At 41.6% G+C, this 21,123-nt stretch overlaps 1 protein-coding gene across 1 annotated transcript; it reads right to left on the reverse strand.

The window, feature by feature from the left end:
- Window positions 1–20,270: 20,270 nt before the first annotated feature.
- Window positions 20,271–21,123, reverse strand: LOC131546526 (gamma-crystallin M2-like). The gene is made up of 3 exons (XM_058786137.1): window positions 21,118–21,123; window positions 20,773–21,036; window positions 20,271–20,543 (listed from the first exon to the last, which is right to left on the reverse strand). The coding sequence occupies exons 1-3, from the start codon at window positions 21,121–21,123 to the stop codon at window positions 20,271–20,273; spliced, it is 543 nt and encodes a 180-aa protein (XP_058642120.1).

Genomic DNA, 21,123 nt, shown 5'->3' on the forward strand with positions numbered 1-21,123 from the left:
TATCTTGTATTGGGAAAACACTGTATAAGTATTGTGTGATCAGTTTTAACAAGAAAATGTTAGATGGGAAGATCGACACCCCATCTCTCTCTCTTTCTCTCGCTCTTTCTCTCTCTCTCTCTCTCTCTCTCTCTCTCTCTCAGATCATCAGCTCAGCTCCAACAATTAACTGTTCCATTTATACACTTATTTTCACATAGTTATGAGCAGTGGTGTCAAAAGTATTCACATTCATTACTTGGGTAGAAGTATAGATACTAGGGTTTAAAAAGACTTCTGTAGAAGTTGAAGTATCAACTCAAGCTTTTTACTCAAGTAAAAGTGTAAAAGTACTGGTTTCAAAACTACTTAAAGTATAAAAGTAATGTAAGGGGAAAAAATGCCATTAAGGACAAAAGCTTAGGCCGCGCCACAGGGGCACTACCCCACCTGCTCAAAAAAACATTTTTCTAAAGGCCATAATGGCTATAATGTTATATTAAAATGTTAATGTTGAAAAATTTGGGATGCACTAGGCTACCTGTTTCAGCTGCATATATGCCCATTGGAAAATTAGCACATTTTAGTACAATGCAAGTACATTAAAGAACCATATATGTGTACTACAGAGCATTAACATGTTTCATGGAACGGAAGATATGATGACTAGTTGCCTTTAAGTATTGTAATGGTGCAAAAAGTCAAACTTCAGAGGCATGTCATCAATAACCTTTATTGGAATGTAAATGTACATCCAAGCTTAGCTGCATGAATCTGTGAGGGCAACGGACAAGAAAATTGGTGTACCCAGGGCAGGCTTAGTAACAGTTACCCTTGTATGGTTGTCTATGTGCAATAAAAGTGATTAATCAAAAAATAAAAATGGCAACAACAGGGTAATCTACATCAGGATCTACATCAGTTAAGCACAGAACATGCAACAAAGAGTTACCAATAGGCTTTGTTCAGCCGCAAAAGCAGCTGGTTCTCAAAGTTCTTTGAGCCAATGCATGCTCTTCTTGGCCTGAAGATCTGCCCTGCAACACTAAACAGTCTTTCACAGGCTGCTGAGGCAGGGAGTGCCGTATTAAGCTTAAGTGATAGCTGGCACACAGCTGGGAAGGACTTCAGTACCTCTACTGTGTCTCCTGGGCACCCCAGGTAGGCATCCAACTGCTGGGTTGTTTCAAGAGGGCCGGTCTTCAAGGAGGAAAATAAGTCCTCTTCCTCAGATGATTGGGAGCCCTCACTGATGTGATTCTCGGCCTGACAGTCCAAGTGGCTTCTGATATAGTCAAGGCCTGTGGAATAAAAAAACAAAAATCAGGACAATTTAGACCATATGATAGTATTGTAATTGTGTATTGGATAGGGTGTGTGTGTGTGTTTGTGTCATTTAAATGTCATTTCAAACTCATTTCACTGTCTCCATAGAAATTACACGTATTAAGGGGAAGTTGAGAAGTGAGACACTTACCAAATTTGAGGATATTTTCGTCACTTGTCCAGCAGGTCTTAAATTTGGGAACTAAAATGGCTGCGGCTATCAGCTCTGGATCTGCAACCATCTCGCCAAAGCGTTTTTCAAGGCCTGAAAGAAGTGCAGCAATCAAAGGTTCACAGAACTTGGAGGCGACGTGAAGGTGCTGAAGCTTGGTCCTTAGTAGAGTTATGGTAGGGACCAACCATCCCATCTGCACACTGGTTTCTCCCTGAAGAACATCCAGTGCCTTTGCAACTGGGCTCATTGTCTTTGCATATTCTGCAAGAAATGCAAGTTCCACCTTCAACTGGAGGAACTGATAATTAAAAAGGAAAAATATTTTCATCTGAGACTTTTAGAAATGTAGTTGTTGCTACAAAATCACATCCAGAGTAAATATGGGGACTGTATATTGGCGTAGTGTATATGTGTGTTCTACATTATTCAGTTTTAAGTATAAAACTATGACTTGATCTATTGTTAATCACTTCATTAACTGAAAGGCAGAAAAACAAGCACTTACTTAGGTGTGTCTAGTTCACTGCAGACAGCTGCAAAGGCTCCTTCGCCTTGTTCTCTTGTTATTCTCACTATTCTTTCTACGGCTGAGAAGAGTGAATTCCACCTTGTAGCAACAGGCCTTACGAGTTGGAGTTTACAGTGGTCTTCAATTACTCCAGATGCGGTGGTTGATCTTGAACTTTTGTTCAACAGGCTAGAGCATTTGGCAAATGTGGACCTTGACACGTGCTTGTACAATGAGTTGACCTCTGCTTTTGAAGCATCAACTGTGGACACTAAATTGAGGAGGTGGCAGGCGCAGCGATGGTGCTTGGATAGCTGGTATTCCAAGTAGTCATCTTCGTCCAACAGGGCTCCGGCATCAACAAATTCAACACCCTCAACGCTTTCCTCTTCATTGTAATCATCATTTTGGCCACCATCATCCTCTTCTCCATCACCCTCTCCTACAGGTTCAGGATTGTTGTTCTCGTCAGTCTGCCCATAAACTCTGAAGGCTTTCAGGAAGTTTGATCCGTTGTCAGTTGTAGTGCGAACGATCTTCTCTCTGATATTGAATTCTGTGTGAATATCATTTAGGGCACCAGCCAGGGCAGAAAAGGTATGGGACCCTTTAAGTTGCTTGCATGCCAGGTTCAGCACAGGATCTCTGCATGGTCTGGGGGTTAAACCAGTGCGCAGTGACACCAATGAAACTGCGACGGTGTGCCGTCCAGCAGTCTGTTGTTGTTGCTATGAACTCAATTTCACTAAGGGCAGCTTTCAGTTTTCTTTTCATTTCAACAGAGGCCTTTGTGACTTTGTTTACAACAGTATTGCGTGTCATGACATTTGTATTTGGCTGAAGATGTTGCACAAGATCAATGAAGCCCTGTTGCTGAAAAATGTGTGGTGGGTGCAAGCCTTGGACAACGAATTGGAGGACTACTTTATCCACACTTGCCTGGGACACTCTTCGAGTCTCCCACAGCTTGGTTTGTTTGGAGGGTGGGGCCAAAGAACCTTCAGTGGATGACTTCCTTTTGAGGGCTGCTGAAGTAAGTTGCGTGTACCTCTCTAGACGAGTGGGGTGTTTCTTCTGTGGAGAAAATGAATGTACAGGCGCACATTGAGATTCATATTTCTCTCAAACCACAAGCTCAGACTATCTAGGACTTCCGCTGTATTAATGTCATGCTTGAAGTTCATGAATGAAGGTCAGACTTTAGGTTAGGGAGCAGTTTCACTGGTCTATGCAATTATGTTGAGCAGACCAGAATATTGCCACTTAAAGCTGTTTTAGGACCACAAGCAGCTGCTGGCATGACTGAAAAGTAGCATTAAATTCATTTTAAACAGCATTTGGCTGATAGTTGGTAGTTGGGCCCATTACCTCTTTACAAGGACCCATAGGGCCTGCCCCACACTGGCGCGCGCACTCTCATACACAGACAGGATCATGACTATCCTTAGTACATGCTTTATCAACCAGCTGTAGACTACAGCTTTGCACAATTAACTTACAAATATTGCATGTACTAATAATACTAAGTTCAGATAACATTTGGTTAAAGTGGAATTTCAAATCTCACATAGAGCCCACCAAACGAGTTTGCAACGTTGAATCATAGCCTACTGCTATCAAGCAAACCATGGCATGTCTTGGCATGTACCTAGCCATAGCAAACATTGCAAATTTACCATTATTAGTACGTTACTAGGTCACTACAATATTGTCAATAATCGACTGATAATAACAAAAACTATAGCTTTGCACAATTAACTTAGAAATATTGCATATAGCAATAATATAAGCCCAGATAACATTGGGCTAAAGTCGAATTTCAAATTTGTCAATAATCGACTGATAATAACAAAATTTCAGCTTACCTCAATATGCTTTTTCAAATTAGACGGCAAGTTTTTGTTTTTGAAAGCCATTAGCTCGTGGTACTTGGGTGCGCAGAGCTTGCAGCGCATTCGAAAGGAGTTGTTTTTGCATCCAACCATTTCGAAAAATTCTTCCAGGTACGGCCAGGGATGTATAAGGGTTGGCTGGTCATCCTGGCTACCAACCTCCTCGCTGGTGCTTGGTTGGGACATTTCGCTCGAGTTCTCTTCTTGAATCTTTTTTGATTAACGACCTCAACACTGGCTATGTCCTTGCTGGAGTGTGACGTGATTTGTGATTTGTGTCATGTGCAGGTGCGATGGATCAATAGGGTGTCGGAATGGTATATGTTTATACTTCTCATCCAACCACAATCAAATTCACTCTATCCGGATGGCGCGATTTATCTGGATATGTTTTTTGGGTTTTTGAATGATGACAAGCCGGAATGAAAATAAGCCGAAATTAAATAGGAGTAACGAAGCTATTTTTAAAATGTAAGGAGTAGAAAGTACAGATAATTGCGTGAAAATGTAAGGAGTAGAAGTAAAAAGTCGGCTGAAAAATAATTACTCCAGTAAAGTATAGATACCCAAAATTTCTACTTAAGGTAACGAAGTATTTGTACTTCGTTACTTGACACCTTTGGCTATAAGATGCGTTAAACATGGATGCGTGTGAGGTTGCTGTACTGTTAAAGCTTTAATCAGGATAAAACTGTATATTAAAAGCTAACAGAAGCAGTAGCATTTACAAATAACAGCGTATCTAAAAGTATGAAAGTAACAAACAAAAAAACATACCATTAAGTACCATGCTTGCACAGGTTCTGCTTGATCCTCTTCACTAATATCCTCTGTATCTCAATCAGGCTCAAATTGATAAGCAGTATAGACAACGCCATTGTTTACAATACAACCGGGGCACGTGCCGCTGAGCTGAGGGGCAGGACAATTAGACTTGCACTAGAGGTGGTTTAGCCAATCATAACACACTGGACCAGCCAACCAATCAGAGTCCATCGTGCATTTCTGAGGGAGGGGCCTCATAAAAGCAAGAAATGATAAGCACATTCAAAAGAGAAGGGACAGAGCAGTGTTGAATAAAGGTAAATTGTTTTAAAAAAACACATTGTTTTTCACAAAGCATTAATACATGTTAGACTGCACCCTATAAACACAATCAAGCCTAGGAAAAAAAAATCAACCACCCCTTTAAGACTGAATGGAAACTTTTGCATTAGTCTCCTGCTTCTCAAACTTGTCTCCTGAGACAAAAACTCTAACACTGTCACAATGGTCTCCTTTAAATCTTTAGAAGAGATCTCAACATCACACACTGTGCTCAGATTTTTCTCTTTAGCCAGAGACTCTGGATCTCTCACATTTGTCTCAAAGGTTTAGGAAAGATCTCAACTCTACACACTGTGCTCAGATTTTTCTCTTTAGCTAGAGACGCTGGATCTCTCACATGTGTCTTCTCAAATGTTTAGAAGAGATCTCAAAAACATCATACACTGTGCTCAGATATTTCTCCTAGTCTAAAGACTCTGGTGGTCTCATATTTGTCTCCTTTAAAGCTTTAGAAGAGATCTCAACATCACTGTCAGTCCTGTGTCCCCGTGTCTTTTCTCCCATTGTGCCTTCCCTGCACTAGTTTTCTCCCTCCATGCCTATATTTGGTTCTTCCTGTTCCTGTTCATTGTGTTCATTGATTTCAGATGTGTCTATTTAGTCCTTGTTATTTCCTTGTTTACTCTCCAGTTACTTAAGCCCTGTGTTTCCTGTGTTTAGCATTGAGTGTTAACGTTCTTTCGTGCTACATGCATGTTCCTGTGTTACCCCTTTGAAGTTCATCATTAAGTCTGTTGGTGAGAATCTACTCCTCGTTTCCTCGTTCCTCCCGTGGCAGAATTGTGACAGAACACTCGACCTGCAAAAATGGATGAATGAGCCATGTTCATCGCCATGCCACAACCCATTCACCTACGCAAGGTGATCACCTACGCCAGATCCTCGTAACACTGTTCTGGCTCGGGATCACTTTTCATCAACCCCCGGAACTCCCAGACACCACCAACCTCGGGTGGAGGGAGGCAGTTATCCGGTGTCTAGAGTCTCCGATCCCGATCCGGAATCCCACCGGCCGCCGCTGTCAAGCCCAACGGCCCCGGAGCTCGCTCCAGTGTCGGCTCCAGCCCCGGAGCTCGCTCCAGTGTCGGCTCCAGCCCCGGAGCTCGCTCCAGTGTCGGCTCCAGCCCCGGAGCTCGCTCCAGTGTCGGCTCCAGCCCCGGAGCGCCCTCAAGTGTCCGCTCCTCCAGAGCGCCAGCCTGTTCCTGCGTTAAGCCCAGGGAGGGCTCCTGATCCCCCGTTAAGCCCAGAGAGGGCTCCTGATCCCCCGTTAAGCCCAGAGAGGGCTCCTGATCCCCCGTTAAGCCCAGAGAGGGCTCCTGATCCCCCGTTAAGCCCAGAGAGGGCTCCTGATCCCCCGTTAAGCCCAGAGAGGGCTCTAGTCCCTGAGTTCAGCCCCAAGAGGGTCAGAATGTCCACGTCAGGCCCACGAAGGGCCTCGGAGCCCGTAATTTCCTCCAAGGATTTTTTTTCGGGGTGGTTATAGGGCTCCGGTCGTAGAGGCCGGGGCAGACAAGTTTGAGAAGCAGGAGACTCAAGCAAAAATCTCCATTCAATCTTAAAGTAACCTCACTTTTGCTTTTTCTTTCCTATGGGGAGTCATTCTGAACCAGTACACTTCAGCTGCCATTAACTCTTCAGCAGAAAGCTCTCCACAGTTCTGTACACACAAGCGTGTATTGTTGAGGAATCTATGTACCCATGCTGTTATTCTGAGAATACAACTGAGTTTACTGTATTTGCATAGATCAAGCAACGGCTCTCTTTTGTCTGTGCTGCTGAACTGCACAGCGACTTGGAATTTGAATCTGAGTTCTGCGTTTACCCCTTTATCTGGAAGCTCCACATCTGCTGAGACTACTGGATTCACAGAATGGAGGAAATCAGGTCCATTCCACCACAACTGATTATCAGTCAAACTGTTGACAGACTGTCCTCTTGTTGGCAGGTCTGCTGGATTACGTTTGCCATTACAGCGTGACCATGATTCTGGTGTAGTGAGGCTTTGAATCTCAGTCACTCGATTTGCCACAAAGGCCATTTCTGCGCCGAACTACGGATCCAGTTCAAGACTATCATTAAGTCTGTCCACATATGGAGATGGTTTTCTTTGATCTTTAGAGCCTTTAACAGATTATGGGCTGGCCTGGCTCATATCAAGGCTCCCATTAGCTCCAGTTGAGGAAGCGTTTAGTGGTGCAACTCTGGACTTTGAGGCTACCAGAGGTAAAATAATTTCTGCAGTTTCGCTCTTGCCTTGCAGATATCCAACTGCACATTAAGCACTTTCACGTGCATCGCAAAAGACATGGAGTCTGACTGTCTCACCTTGCTGATGCTGATGCCAAGATGTGATTGTCACAGTGTCTAGTTTTTGTGCCCTAGACTGTCCACTTGATGGCACTCTTCTGGACTATTGTTTGTGTTCTGGACTATTGTTTGGGTTCTGGACTTCAGTTCCATCATCCCTTGCACTTATGATTGTTTCATTACCCTCAGCTGTTTAATTTAGGTTCATTACCACCTGTATATATGTTGTGTGGTTTGTCTTTGGTTGCTGAAGTCTTTCTGTTACGTGTTTCTGTGCACCGGATTACCTTGTGTTTTTGCCTTGTTTTTTCCCTTGTTTTTGGATCTTTGTTTGTGACTCATTAAATTGCACGTTGGATCTGTATTGTTTTCCCGAGTACTTCGTGACAGAAGGCTTCAGCCATTACAAGATCCAGCAGTATGAGGGACAAGATTTGGCTCCCTGTTGGACATGTCTGGCTTCAAGGTTTGGAGGGACTTCGTCAAAAGGGAATGGAGGTGCGGGCCTTCGTGGTCCTAGAGGACTTGAATATGGTGGTCCTGAGTCCGGTGGTCTTGGAGGACCCGACTCTGGTGTTCCCAGACGTAACTGAGCAACCCGCTCTCTTTCTCTCACCCACTATCCTTGCCCTGCCAGCTCCTCCCATGATCCTTGCCCTGCCGGCTCCACCCAGGCCCCACTTAAGCTTCCAGCTACAATGGCCCAGGAGCCTGCCCCAGAGCCCGCTTCAGTCCGGGAGCCCCCAGAGTCCATTCCAGAGCCCAGTCCAGTCCGTGAGCTCTCAGAATCCACTCCGGAGCTAGGGGGTTCATCTGCCTTGCCAGCTCCGCTGAGGTGGTCATCAGCTCCGCCCTTGCAGTCTGCTAAGCTCCTGGTTCCTGTTTGGCCAGAGCCTTGCTGGTCTGTCCCTCCAGTCCTGCACTGGTCACTTGCCGGGGTTGCTGTTCAGCCGGAGCCTCTCTGGTTTGTCCTGCTGGCCCCACCCTGGCATTCTTGTCTACCTCTGTCACCAGGCCCTCTTCCGCTACACGGGCCTGGCCCGCCATCCCTCCCCCTGATCCGCCTCACTTTTGTGTTTTCTGGTGGAGCGTCTGGTATCCACTCCTTGGGGGGGTAATGTCACAGTGTCTCGTTTTTGTGCTCTAGACTATACACTTGATGGCACTCTTCTGGACTATTGCTTGTGTTCTGGACTTGCACGCATGACTGTTTCATTACCCTCAGCTGTGTGTAATTTAGGTTCATTGCCACCTGTATATATGTTGTGTTGCTTGTGTCTTTGGTTGCTGAAGTCTTGCTTTCTGTTACGTGTTTCTGTGCATTGAATTACCTTGTGTTTTTGTTTTGTTTTTTTTCCCTTTTTTTTTGAATCTTTGTTTGAGACTCATTAAACTGCACTTGGATCTGTATTGTTTTCCCGAGTACTCCGTGACAGAGATACCATCTAGGTATGGCAACCAGGTGTAGCTGTGGTAACTCTTCACACCACTGCCTCCATTTGTGGGCTAAATCTGGTGGTAGTTCTTCGTCCCACTTGAGACCTCGCTCCCACATTTCCTGGAACAGACACTTTACACAGATGGACCTGCACCTTTTGTATGTCTCCCTTATCTGACACATCTGATTCCACTCATCAGCTCGTTAGTACAGACTGCAAGAACTAAATTGGGTGTGTCTGATTAGGGATACATACAAATGTGCAGATGTAACGAGTTATAGTGAATACAGTTTGAATGTAACTCATTGCTTTTTCACTAAAATCCTTTTTATTGTATTACGGATTTATTTATTGTATTTTTTTTTTTTACATTTATTTTCTGTTTTCCTTGAGCAATATTTGTCGATTCTGTTGTTCACTGTTTAGAGACTTTTATTTTGAAAAATGCTGTTGGCGCTTTACTGATGCCATTTTCAAGTGAGTTAGATGAGCGCTTCTCATCAGTTCACATTGTATATGCTGGTGAGAGGTAAGTGTTTGTCTTCATTTTATGAATGAATTAAGCTTGCAAAGTGTATAAATCGGTTAAATATTCTGTTATAAGCACTTCTGAGACTATGTAGTGTTCTGTTAGAAGTTTTATGCGCGAGTGGATTAAGAATGTAAAGTTATATCGTGTAGGCCTTATGATATGCTATTGGCATGGTTTTGAGTTATTAATTAGCTAATAAATATTGTATCATACAGAAATGCCTCTATAGAATACCCAGGAGAGAGATAAGAACTTTATTCATGTTAATTCACAGGTATTTCACTCTTATGGTTTTTCTTCTATATTCTTGTACTATGTTTCAGTGTTAACAGTGTCTTTCTTAATTGTTAGACTCAATTGCTAAAAGTGAGTTCACATTGTATATGCTGGTGAGAGAAATACCTCCATGGAATACCTAGGAGAGAGATAAGAACAGTATTCATGTTAATTCACAGGAGTGAAGTTAATGCTGCGTATGGCTGTCAATAAATCCCCTTTTGGCGAACAGAAGTGAAAGTGTCCTGAGCCTTCTTACACACAACGCAGACGACGGTAGCAGCGGTCAGCAAAGGACCGGTTACACAGAGCAGGGGGTCCTCCAGGACAGGTTTGGGAAGCACTGGTGTAGGGTGTTAGGAAACATTGGATCAAAGATATGCGATGGGATTTGAAGAACACTCCTCTTAGTACTTTCTTTCCTTTCCAAAACATCCAGCACTTGCCACAAGTAAAACATAAAGTTATCATGGTCTTACCTGTATATCAATCCCAGCACTTTCAATGCAATGTTGTGTGTCTCTGAATCTGCTGGGATCTCAATCTGGTCTTTTATCCATCTCATTCTTAGGTCAGAGGAGTTGGTCATCCATTTCTGTAACTTTATTCCTGCAGCAGACAAGATGGCCTTTGCTTGAGCTGAGATGAAATAAGCTTAATCCACATCAGGCAAGCTTGCAATGAGATCATTCATATACAGTGATTCCCAGAGTAGTGCTACAGTTGTTGGCTGTTTAGACTGTTCTATTTGTCTATGCCAACAGAAACACCAAACAAACAACTCTGTTCATTCTCATGATGCAAGGCTACCTTTCAGAGTTCTGAGATGAGGGATTGTAGGTCCGTGTAGCGTTTGGACTAATCGGACACACATTTATTCATTATATTTAATGAATAAACCAGCAAACCCTCTCACTGTGAGGGTCTATGGACCCTTCCCCCCGAAAGAGCACCCTAAAGGGCCCAGTTACCAGGGCAACCATCTGATAAGACTGTTTTATTGCTCAAAAGTATGTGAGATGTGACGTGCCATAAGAATGGACCCTTCTGAAACCCACGCAATGCCCATACAAACAAAACTTTTCTCCTTGTCACTCATAGACAAACCTTTCTACGGATAAACATGCATCCCAGGACATTGTGTACGATTTTAACTATCTTGTATAGTGTCTCTTGTCAGGGTTCTGTCACTTCGGTCTAGTTCTTTCGTGGTTTTGTGACAGAGCTCTGACACTCCCTCCTTGTCTTGTTTTCTGGTGAGCGCACACTCGAAGCCGCGCGCTCTTGTCTACGTGCTCTGTTTCATGTTGGAGCGTGGTGTTCGGATCCCGGCACGCTGGCTTGTCCAGGCTCTGTTCTGGTCTTCGTGTCAGGATTCGGACACTCACGTTCCAGGTCTGTCTTGCTGTGGGAGCGTGCAGTCTCGAGTTCGCTCGAGCCGTGCGCTCCTCTGTCTGTGTGTGTTGTGTTTTGTTCGGCACGCGGTTCGGGTTCGGCTGCGTGCTTTCTCTTGTCTTGTTCTGTGTTGCACGCAGCTTGTGTTTTTTCACTGGCTGCGTGCTTTTATGTTGTCATGTCTTCTGTGAACACGCGGCTTATGAGTATTCTCATTAGCTGCGTGTTCGTGTCCTGTTTAGCACATGGCTGACGATTGTTATTGCTGGCCATGTGCTTGTGTTTTTGTTTTGTGTGAGCACATGGCTTTTGTCCTAGTTTTCTGTCTGCCATGTGCTCTCATGTCAATTTGTCTTGACCCCTTCCACCTTGTTTCCTGATTATTGGTTAATTTGCCCCACCTGTGTTATCTCGTCACCCTCCTCATTTGCTCCCTTTATAATCTCCTTGTGTTTGCAGTCCCGTGCGAGTTCGTTGAATGTCAAATGTGGTGCCTGTGCCTGGTGTCCTGCCCTGCCCTGCCTTGTCCAGTCCAAGCCTTGTCCAGTCCAAGCCTTGTCCAGCCTGGTCCAGCTTGATCCAGCCTTGCCAGTTTGTTTTCCCCTACGGGGTAGTTTTTGTTTGTTTCTGTTTATTTATTGTTAATAAAGCCCTTCTCCTCCTGCATTTGAGTCCTCGCTCTCTTCCCTTCACCCGCACCTGACATCTCTTGCATTGTATTTCATTTTATGCATGCTTTATGAGTGAAGTTCTAGTTAATGTAACCCCACCTATATCGTGTCTCCTACCAAATTAATGCTCATTTGATGATTGACACTTTGGTATACACCAACTCCTCATAGAATGCCATGTGTGTTTGTAATTTAATCAAAGCATAGACTGCCAGAGCCATTCGAACCATGCTCTCAGATAAAGGGTCATAAAACCCCCCAATATTTCCAGCCTCCTGCTTGGAAATTCGCCCTTTCTCATTGGTCAAGCCCATCCTGAAAGGTGTGACTCTTCCCTGACTTTAAATGGCTCACGCAAAGGTCCGCCCCTCTCTTCTGCTAAATCTTCTGATTGCTGCCCGTGTGCTTGGACTCACGGAGCGCCTGGCAGGCACCAACATATAGAGCCGTGTGCAATCTCCCTAGCCTGGGGAGATGGCTCTTGACCACAAAGAGACTAATACCACTGGAGTTCATCTTCACTCAACCCTGGAATTCGCCATCATGGAAATGCCCTCGCTCACACATTTCTCTCTCCCCGCTACCGGCAGTCTCTGCATCCCCACAGGGCCAGCAGGCCCCATTTTACACCCAGCCATGTTCTTACTTCTTACTTTTTCAGACATTAGTTTCTCGTCACATTTAAATCGGTTGTCATAGTAACGACACTAATTTGTGGAAATTCAGCATATTGTGAGTTCCTCATCTGAATGCATTAGGCCTATTTGTAAATTGACTGTTAAGATAAAATCTTTTGCACAGTTTATCTGTGACACCATTATAGCCACTGGATGCCTGTATACAGCTCTATGTAACAATCCCTAGTTGCTAAGAAATTGTCATCACACACAAATTTTTTATTACGTTTGGATTTGGATACATGTTTAGATATTATCAATGGCTACTTTTTGATTTTATGTTTTTTTTTTTGTTCAATTGTTTTGTTGTTGTGTCAGTTATTGCATTATTTCAGTCAAACCTACAAAACCTTTTGTTACCCCAAACTACATAAGCCTATAAAAGCCTGATCTGTGACATAAAAGTAATCAGAATGCAGCTAGTAGTTCTTTTATTACTCATTGACGTGTGAACTTCCCCTTTAAATAACGTGACACACTGCCCTCTTTATGTATGACACTAGTCCCTTTAGGCCCCGTTGGAAGCTAAATAATTTTTAAAAAATTTTTTGGAAGTGAATTAATTGATTCAGCATTTCGACACTTTCGTCAGGATGCGTTACATTTTACAAAGCGGTTTAATAAAGTATGTATTGATCTTAACTGTATTGATTTTAATTGTCTGTAAAAGTTTTATGTAAATATTACATGATACACTGAACCTTTAACAATGCATTGGCACAAAAACGCACACCTTTTAGACCAGTTTCACATGAAACATGATTTCTCGACTGCCACAAATACTGCCTAAACAAAATACTGATTTTGTGCACTTTTTATGTAGCCTATTTTAAATTGGCCTTTGAAATTGCACGGCAAAAAAAAGCCTTACCGCGCCAAAACACTGACAGAACCCATTGATCTAATGGCATTGCTGAGTGCTCCAAATCCAAATGCAAACTTTGCATGCAAAAATCAGAGGCAGCAATTGACAGCGCTCTGATCCAATGGCATACAGGCATCGTCCGAATGACAGTACTCTAGCCCAACGATGTTGGGGGATCCAGTGGAGGCGGCAATCATATTTCAGTGTCTGTGCCGCTCTTGATCTAAACCTTGTTAAAATGTAGCGGCATTGACGCCCCCTCCAGCTGGTGGTGCTCTAGGGGACCGCCTAGCTTGCCTATGCCTAGAAACGGTACTGCTTAGGAGAGAGGACTCTCTCAACCCCAAAAGAGTCAAGAACAACCTCGGAGTTTCAAGAGATTGCAACTTTGGCCATCGAACGGAACCATCCAGACCTTCTTCAGAAGCTTCACGAGACTCTCGTTCCACAGCCAAGTCAAATGCAAGTATCATTCCTTTCACCACACAGAGGTTTGTTTTAAGCTATCATATACTGTCAGGGCTCGCAAAATCGCTAGCCCGACGTCCCGGGGCTATTGTGTTTTCCAGTCGGGCTACCAAAATGTATCACTGCCTGCCCGACGGGCTCCTTAAATACAGATCTCCTGCGGGTCCTTAAAAACTCTTAAAGTGAGTTGTATCAAACTTAAGGCCATAAAAAGTTTTAAATACGTTAAATGGTATAACAAATGTCCTCATTATAATTTCTAGAGGTCTTACAGTTGGGGACGGAAAGACATGAGTCGCGATATGGCAGGATTAAACTTCAAAAGGCAATGATGTCATTGAATAAATATGAGCGCTGCACGTTTCAAGTCAAAACGCGGCGCGGATGTCTTTATGTGAATGTATTTGAAGGGAACCGACTGTCCTCAGAAATGTGTCGTTGGCATTTTAATTTCATCTAAACTATAATTCCTGATAAAGCAGCGTTTATGAGCGCAGAGCTGCTTTGTGTACAGCATTTCCAGGGAAACCGCAATATTTCAGCGCTCCTAAAGCGCCACCTCGTGGCAGAGAATGAATTTGCATTTCCAATAGAGCTTGGCAACCGTCGTCACTGCGCAGTGCATTCTGGGACGTAAACAAGAGGGCGCCGCCATATTGTGAGGCCACATCGGGCGAGACTTAAAACGAAAAACAATGTTGAAAAGTCGATTAAAAGAACGAAATGTACTATACAGAGACAAACTTCTACCGGACGCAAGAAAACGGTACCTGGAAAAGATGGCCAACCACCTGCACCTATATTTTTGTCTGATTTAGATAACCGCACCCGATCGTCACATTCAGGGTTCATATACGGTCATGAAAAACCTGGAAAAGTCATGGAATTTTAAAACGGCAATTTCCAGGCCTGGAAAGTTTGAGAAAAATAAATAAACCCAGAAAGTTTTGGAAAAGTCATGTTTCACAATTCTATGTACAGTAGAATTATGCTTAATCAGGTCCTGAATTTCGGTGCGGGATTGCGCATATATTCCTGCAGCTTTCGACTTTAAAATGAGGGAAATTCCTGCAAAACATTTATTCAATATAGCGTGTAGGTTAGATGAGTAAATAAATTCACACAACCAGTCATTTGAACACAGCGTGAGTGATTCAGCTGCACTGCGTCCTCTCTCTTTGACCTTCTCTTCACATCTGCTGCACGCTGCGATACAAGACTTTAGCTCGCGTTTCGGTACAGTTGACAGAATTGTCAATTGCCTAATCGGTCATTGTTGCATCGTCACAGAAATGTATTATTTGCACGTCTTTTTTAAGTCTTTCGGTACTCGTGCACTCCAGAGGCGCTTTTCTGTGCGCTGCAGTCACATCCAAAGCGCTGCGCTGCGAACAAACAAACAAAGCTTGTTGCGCTTAAGTGGCCAAATACACACAAAATAACGTCAAAATGGTCGTCCTGACGAGTATCCTCATAAGCATTGTCGGTTTTGTCTTAAGTTGCGAACGCATATGTATAAGTATTGGATCCGTGAAACAGGTCTTGTGACAGCAGCCTAATAAAGCTGTGCCGTCTGTCATTAATGTTAATCAAACAACAAAAGACAGAGGAAATCCCTCACTGCTCTTGAATAAATAATGTTTTGTGGAATAACTTTAATATGTTGATTTACAGTTTATTCAATTTCTGTATCCTATTTAAAACATTCATATTACAACTTCCTCGGCGCGTCGCGCAACAAGTGGCCTCACAAAATGGTGATTTTTTTTTTTTTTTTTTTTCCTCTTTCCTATCAGCCACCGCGGCGCTAGAGCAGTGACGTCACGCCCCCATTCCCTATAAGCCTTTCTTGCTGTTTATGGTCAGATCAATGCAAATATCAACTTTTTATGCAGCAAACACATAGAGTTGTAAATGAGAAAGAAGTTAATATGCCTTCAAAAAAATTAAACAATTAAGACAGTAATGTTCCTGTGGCTCAGTGGTAGAGCATTGCGTTAGCAGCGCAAAAGGTTGTGGGTTCAATTCCCAGGGAACACACATACTGATAAAACAAAATGTATAGTCTGAATGCACTGTAAGTCGCTTTGGATAAAAGCGTCTGATAAATGTAATGTAGTATTTATACATTTTAAATGAACATAATTTATATGCTTGATTTATCCCTTTTCATAAAAATGGCCTATAGCCTGAAACGCTGTTGTATAAGATTTTTGTTTTTGTGAAAACCTGTATCTGAACTGTAAATCATGTAATTTTATGGCTCAATACTGTATGTTACCATAGACACTGTCCAACCCCGCTCATTCTGTTCATTTTCCTCGTAAAAATGGGTCATAAATTGCCTTAAATTTATTTTTTAAAATTCTGCAGATACCCTGTAAATAGTGAAATAAGATTCCTTCCTTCATATTTGTTGTTATTTGTGTATTGAAAATATTTTTGATTTGACATTTAAACTCCTATCTGATTTTCTATATTAAAAAAAAAAAAAAAAGGTCTTTTTTTTTTAATTTGGGCTAGTTAAATTAATTTTCGGGCTACCAAAATCTGAAGAGTACCTGGCCGAAGGGCTACTAGGGATTTTGAAATTTTGCGAGCCCTGACTGTGCTTTGAATTAGAGACTGATGGTTCTTTCAGATGGTCAACTCAGCCTCATTTCCCCTGTTTCTGTCCGGTTTCATTCATCCAGTCTCACTTACCCTTCCCATGTATGTGTGTGTGTGTGTGTGTATATATATATATACAGGTGCATCTCAATAAATTAGAATGTCGTGGAAAAGTTCATTTATTTCAGTAATTCAACTCAAATTGTGAAACTCGTGTATTAAATAAATTCGGTGCACACAGACTGAAGAAGTTTAAGTCTTTGGTTTTTTTAATTGTGGTGATTTTTGGCTCACATTTAACAAAAACCCACTAATTCACTATCTCAACTAATTAGAATATGGTGACATGCCAATCAGCTAATCAAATCAAAACACCTGCAAAGGTTTCCTGAGCCTTCAAAATGGTCTCTCAGTTTGGTTCACTAGGCTACACAATCATGGGGAAGACTGCTGATCTGACAGTTGTCCAGAAGACAATCATTGACACCCTTCACAAGGAGGGTAAGCCACACACATTCATTGCCAAAGAAGCTGGCTGTTCACAGAGTGCTGTATCCAAGCATGTTAACAGAAAAAGGAAAAAGTGTGGAAGAAAAAGATGCACAACCAACCAAGAGAACCGCAGCCTTATGAAGATTTTCAAGCAAAATCGATTCAAGAATTTGGGTGAACTTCACAAGGAATGGACTGAGGCTGGGGTCAAGGCATCAAAAGCCACCACACACAGACGTGTCAAGGAATTTGGCTACAGTTGTCGTATTCCTCTTGTTAAGCCTCTCCTGAACCACAGACAACGTCAGAGGCGTCTTAGCTGGGCTAAGGAGAAGAAGAACTGGACTGTTGCCCAGTGGTCCAAAGTCCTCTTTTCAGATGAGAGCAAGTTTTGTATTTCATTTGGAAACCAAGGTCCTAGTGTCTGGAGGAAGGGTGGAGAAGCTCATAGCCCAAGTTGATGAAGTCCAGTGTTATGATTTGGGGTGCAATGTCATCTGCTGGTGTTGGTCCATTGTGTTTTTTGAAAACCAAAGTCACTGCACCCGTTTACCAAGAAATTTTGGAGCACTTCATGCTTCCTTCTGCTGACCAGCTTTTTAAAGATGCTGACTTCATTTTCCAGCAGGATTTGGCACCTGCCCACACTGCCAAAAGCACCAAAAGTTGGTTAAATGACCATGGTGTTGGTGTGTTTGACTGGTCAGCAAACTCACCAGACCTGAACCCCATAGAGAATCTATGGGGTATTGTCAAGAAGAAAATGAGAAACGATAGACCAAAAAATGCAGATGAGCTGAAGGCCACTGTCAAAGAAACCTGGGCTTCCATACCACCTCAGCAGTGCCAAAAACTGATCCCCTCCATGCCACGCTGAATTGAGGCAGTAATTAAAGCAAAAGGAGCCCCTACCAAGTATTGAGTACATATACAGTAAAACATACTTTCCAGAAGGCCAACAATTCACTAAAAATGTTTTTTTTTTATTATTGGTCTTATGAAGTATTCTAATTTGTTGAGATAGTGAATTGGTGGGTTTTTGGGTTACACTTTACAATAAGGTGTCATTTGTTAACATTAGTTAATGTATTAATTAACATGAACGAACAATGAACACTACATTTATTACACTCTTTATTAATCTTTGTTAATGTTAGTTAATATAAATACAGTTGTTCATGTTAGTTCACAGTGCATTAACTAATGTCAGCAAACAAAACTTGTGATTTTAATAAAGCATTTGTAAATGCTGAAATTAACATTTACCTAATATTAATAAATGCTGTAGAAGTATTGTTCATTTTTAGTTCATGTTAACTAATGAACCTTATTGTAAAGTGTTACCGGTTTTTGTTAAATGTGAGCCAAAACCATCACAATTAAAAGAACCAAAGACTTAAACTACTTCAGTCTGTGTGCATTGAATTTATTTAATACACGAGTTTCACAATTTGAGTTAAATTACTGAAATAAACGAACTTTTCCACGACATTCTAATTTATTGAGATGCACATGTATATGTGTGTGTGTGTTTGTTTAGTCTAGTTATGTGTTTGTGATTTATTTAATAAAACTTTGTGCACAATACATATGAGTATTTATTTCTGATTCCCTGCTTGCAACAAAGTCAATTTAACAATTTTGATCTTGTTACATGCTCTGAATAGTGCTGTACTCTTACCCTGGAAATTATGATTTCTTTGAATTCATAAATAATAAATACTGAGCGTTCGCTAGATGACCTGGTCAATTGATTGTACTGTAAATTCTGCTTTATCAAGCAAATTCTATTAACTTATCCAAATATTATAATTTTAATGAGTTATGATTAATTATTAATATTCCCCTTTGAGCTAATTTACTACATCCGTAAGAACCTCACAACATCTCTATCTCTCTCTTTCAATCCTATTTGCAGAAAAGCTGTAAAGGCAGAACTTAATAAGCACATGAAGTAAATCTGGGTTTAAGTTGGGCCTAATAAGCAAACAGTCATTAAGGGAAAGCGAACCCTCTTTGTGTGAAGATGCATCAAACACATGGTTGTTTCCTTATCGTCTTGGATTACTGGATGGTGTGTTATGTAATACTTCACTGTGCTGGCCTGCTTTACAGTTGGTGTGTCCTTCACCTCTTCACATATCTCTTGCTGCAGATATTCTTGAATCACATCATTGTATCTCTCATAGAGCACATTGTCAGTCCTAAATCTTTACTTCAGAGCTTCAAACATTTTCCTTGCAACGTTACAGTTGTATTTAAGTTCTGATGTGTCTCTGCCATGTTTCCACGACAACTCCACTAGGTAGCGTCCGTCTTTAAAGCTCACTGTCTGTTCAAAGGTCTCTAGTGCCTCAGCTTCTTCTACTCTAGGTGTTTTGTCATGGACGATGCCGAGAGATTTAATTTCCCAAAATGCGTGTAACTGCTTTGAGATCTGATTATCTTCTGCTATACTAATGTGCATACATGTGGTTTCCATTTCACTTGAGTTTGCAACAATACCTTATATGGCTCAGCCAAAGGCGCTGTTCAGAGGGGAATCAGTTAATCTCTGGATCTTCCCAGATACAACCTTCCAGTAGAAATCCACTGCTCATGGGAAGAGTAGTTTGCTTGAACATATTGTGAAGCTTAACAACAAAAAAATTACAAACATTAAAACAATCATAATAACTTATAACTAGTTCATCACTCTGTACTATTTACTACTTATTCATTTCCAAAGGATACACTAACTGAACTACAGCGAAACTGCTTTATCGTGAGCAACACCACAAACACAGACTCTGCCCATAGGCTATTTCTGTCAAGTGACACCGCATTTACTTGCCTTAAAGCCCCTTTTTTTGACAAATAAAATTTGTTACATTTGAAGTATTGATATAGAATATTTGCATTAAAGTTAAACTCCGTTTAACTTTAAAAAAAAAAAAAAGTTACACCAAAAAGATGGTGTTGACACACTTTTTGCTTATAATAAATTTGACTGATAAATAGCATTTCCATCAGCTATATAAACATTTTGAAGCGCTAAATCTTTTAATAAAAAAAAAAAAAAAAAAATCCTGGCTTATGTTGGTGAATGAAATTTTATTTGTCATCACAAGGATGATTCTATAAACTAACCATAACACACGTGCCAGAAGTGGTCAAATAAGCAAAGAACAAACTGAGAGAATACATTCTTATATAAAGATTTTTGAGCTGTTCATTTTCAAAACCTTTTCTTTTCCTTTCCTTTACCTCCATACCATATGAGGTGTTAATTCTACATAGCATTTACTACACAGGGCACAGAAAAACATCAGCGGCTCTCATGTTTTTTGCAATGCTTTTGCAGACGTGTGTTCAAGTTGTGTACCTGTCACACATACAGCATTACTCAGTTATATCATATTGATGATACTACAGTTTATAAAATACAGTGATATTACCAGAGTTTTGAATAATTAGTACCGCACTTCTACAATACTATTCAAATATTAGGAATAACGATAATTTAGACAGTTTTATGTTTTATGGAATTATTTTATTGGAAGATTTGAACACTAGTACCAGGAGTCCATGATACGCCTCATGCTCATGAATCTCATGCCACCCATATTGCTGAAGTTCCTGTACTCTCCAGGCCTGAAGTACAACATCTTGCCTCTGTAGTGGGGCTGCTCATACATGAGCCAGTGGCCTTCCATCACATGGCAGGACTGGCAGTGAGACATGCGGTAACGGTCCATGATACTGTCACAGTCATCCATCATCTCGTGCATCTGGCCCATGAAGTTCTCCCTCTCGTAGATCCTCATTCTGTAGGATCCCCTGTGCTGTAGTAGAAGAGAAGTCAGTTATGTGTAAAGTAATTAGAAAGAATAATTATCACATGTAACCATATATCTTCAGCCACAATCTAGGTCCGTCTCTCACAGATCATCATTCTGAACAGATCTATGTTGCTTTTCAAGCTGAAGGATTTCAAAGTAAATGGTTAAAATAAATTTACAACCTTTGTCTATTGTCAATTAATAAATATGTCAGCAGGTTCATGGAACTCACCATAGGGATCATACGGCAGGACCTGATGCAGTTGTTCATTCCAAACATAGACATGTAATCAGCATATTCTCCCCTCCTGAAGAAATACTGATTTCCCATGTAGTTGGGATGATCATACATCATCCAGCATCCACTCTCCACTCTGCAAGAGTGACAACGGCTCAAGTAGGAGGAGAAATCGCCACAGTCGCTCATACAGTCATAAGAGCGACCTTGGAAATTTCTTTCCTCATAAAAGGTGACCTGGAAATTCAAAGTAAATTTCTTAGTTATTTTAAGTAAGAAATACCACATTAAAGTAAGTTAAGTCAAGCTGTATGGAATAAGTACTTGAATGAGGTTTACCTTCAT

The sequence above is a fragment of the Onychostoma macrolepis genome, chromosome 09, assembly GCF_012432095.1.
Source record: "Onychostoma macrolepis isolate SWU-2019 chromosome 09, ASM1243209v1, whole genome shotgun sequence".
Lineage (NCBI taxonomy): Eukaryota > Metazoa > Chordata > Actinopteri > Cypriniformes > Cyprinidae > Onychostoma > Onychostoma macrolepis.

Bases quoted from the DNA above. Each gene is read 5' to 3' on its own strand.
- LOC131546526 (XM_058786137.1), bottom strand. The intron at 20,544-20,772 runs GTGAGTTCCATG...CTTCTACTACAG, and splicing joins CCTGCCGTATGATCCCTATG to CACAGGGGATCCTACAGAAT.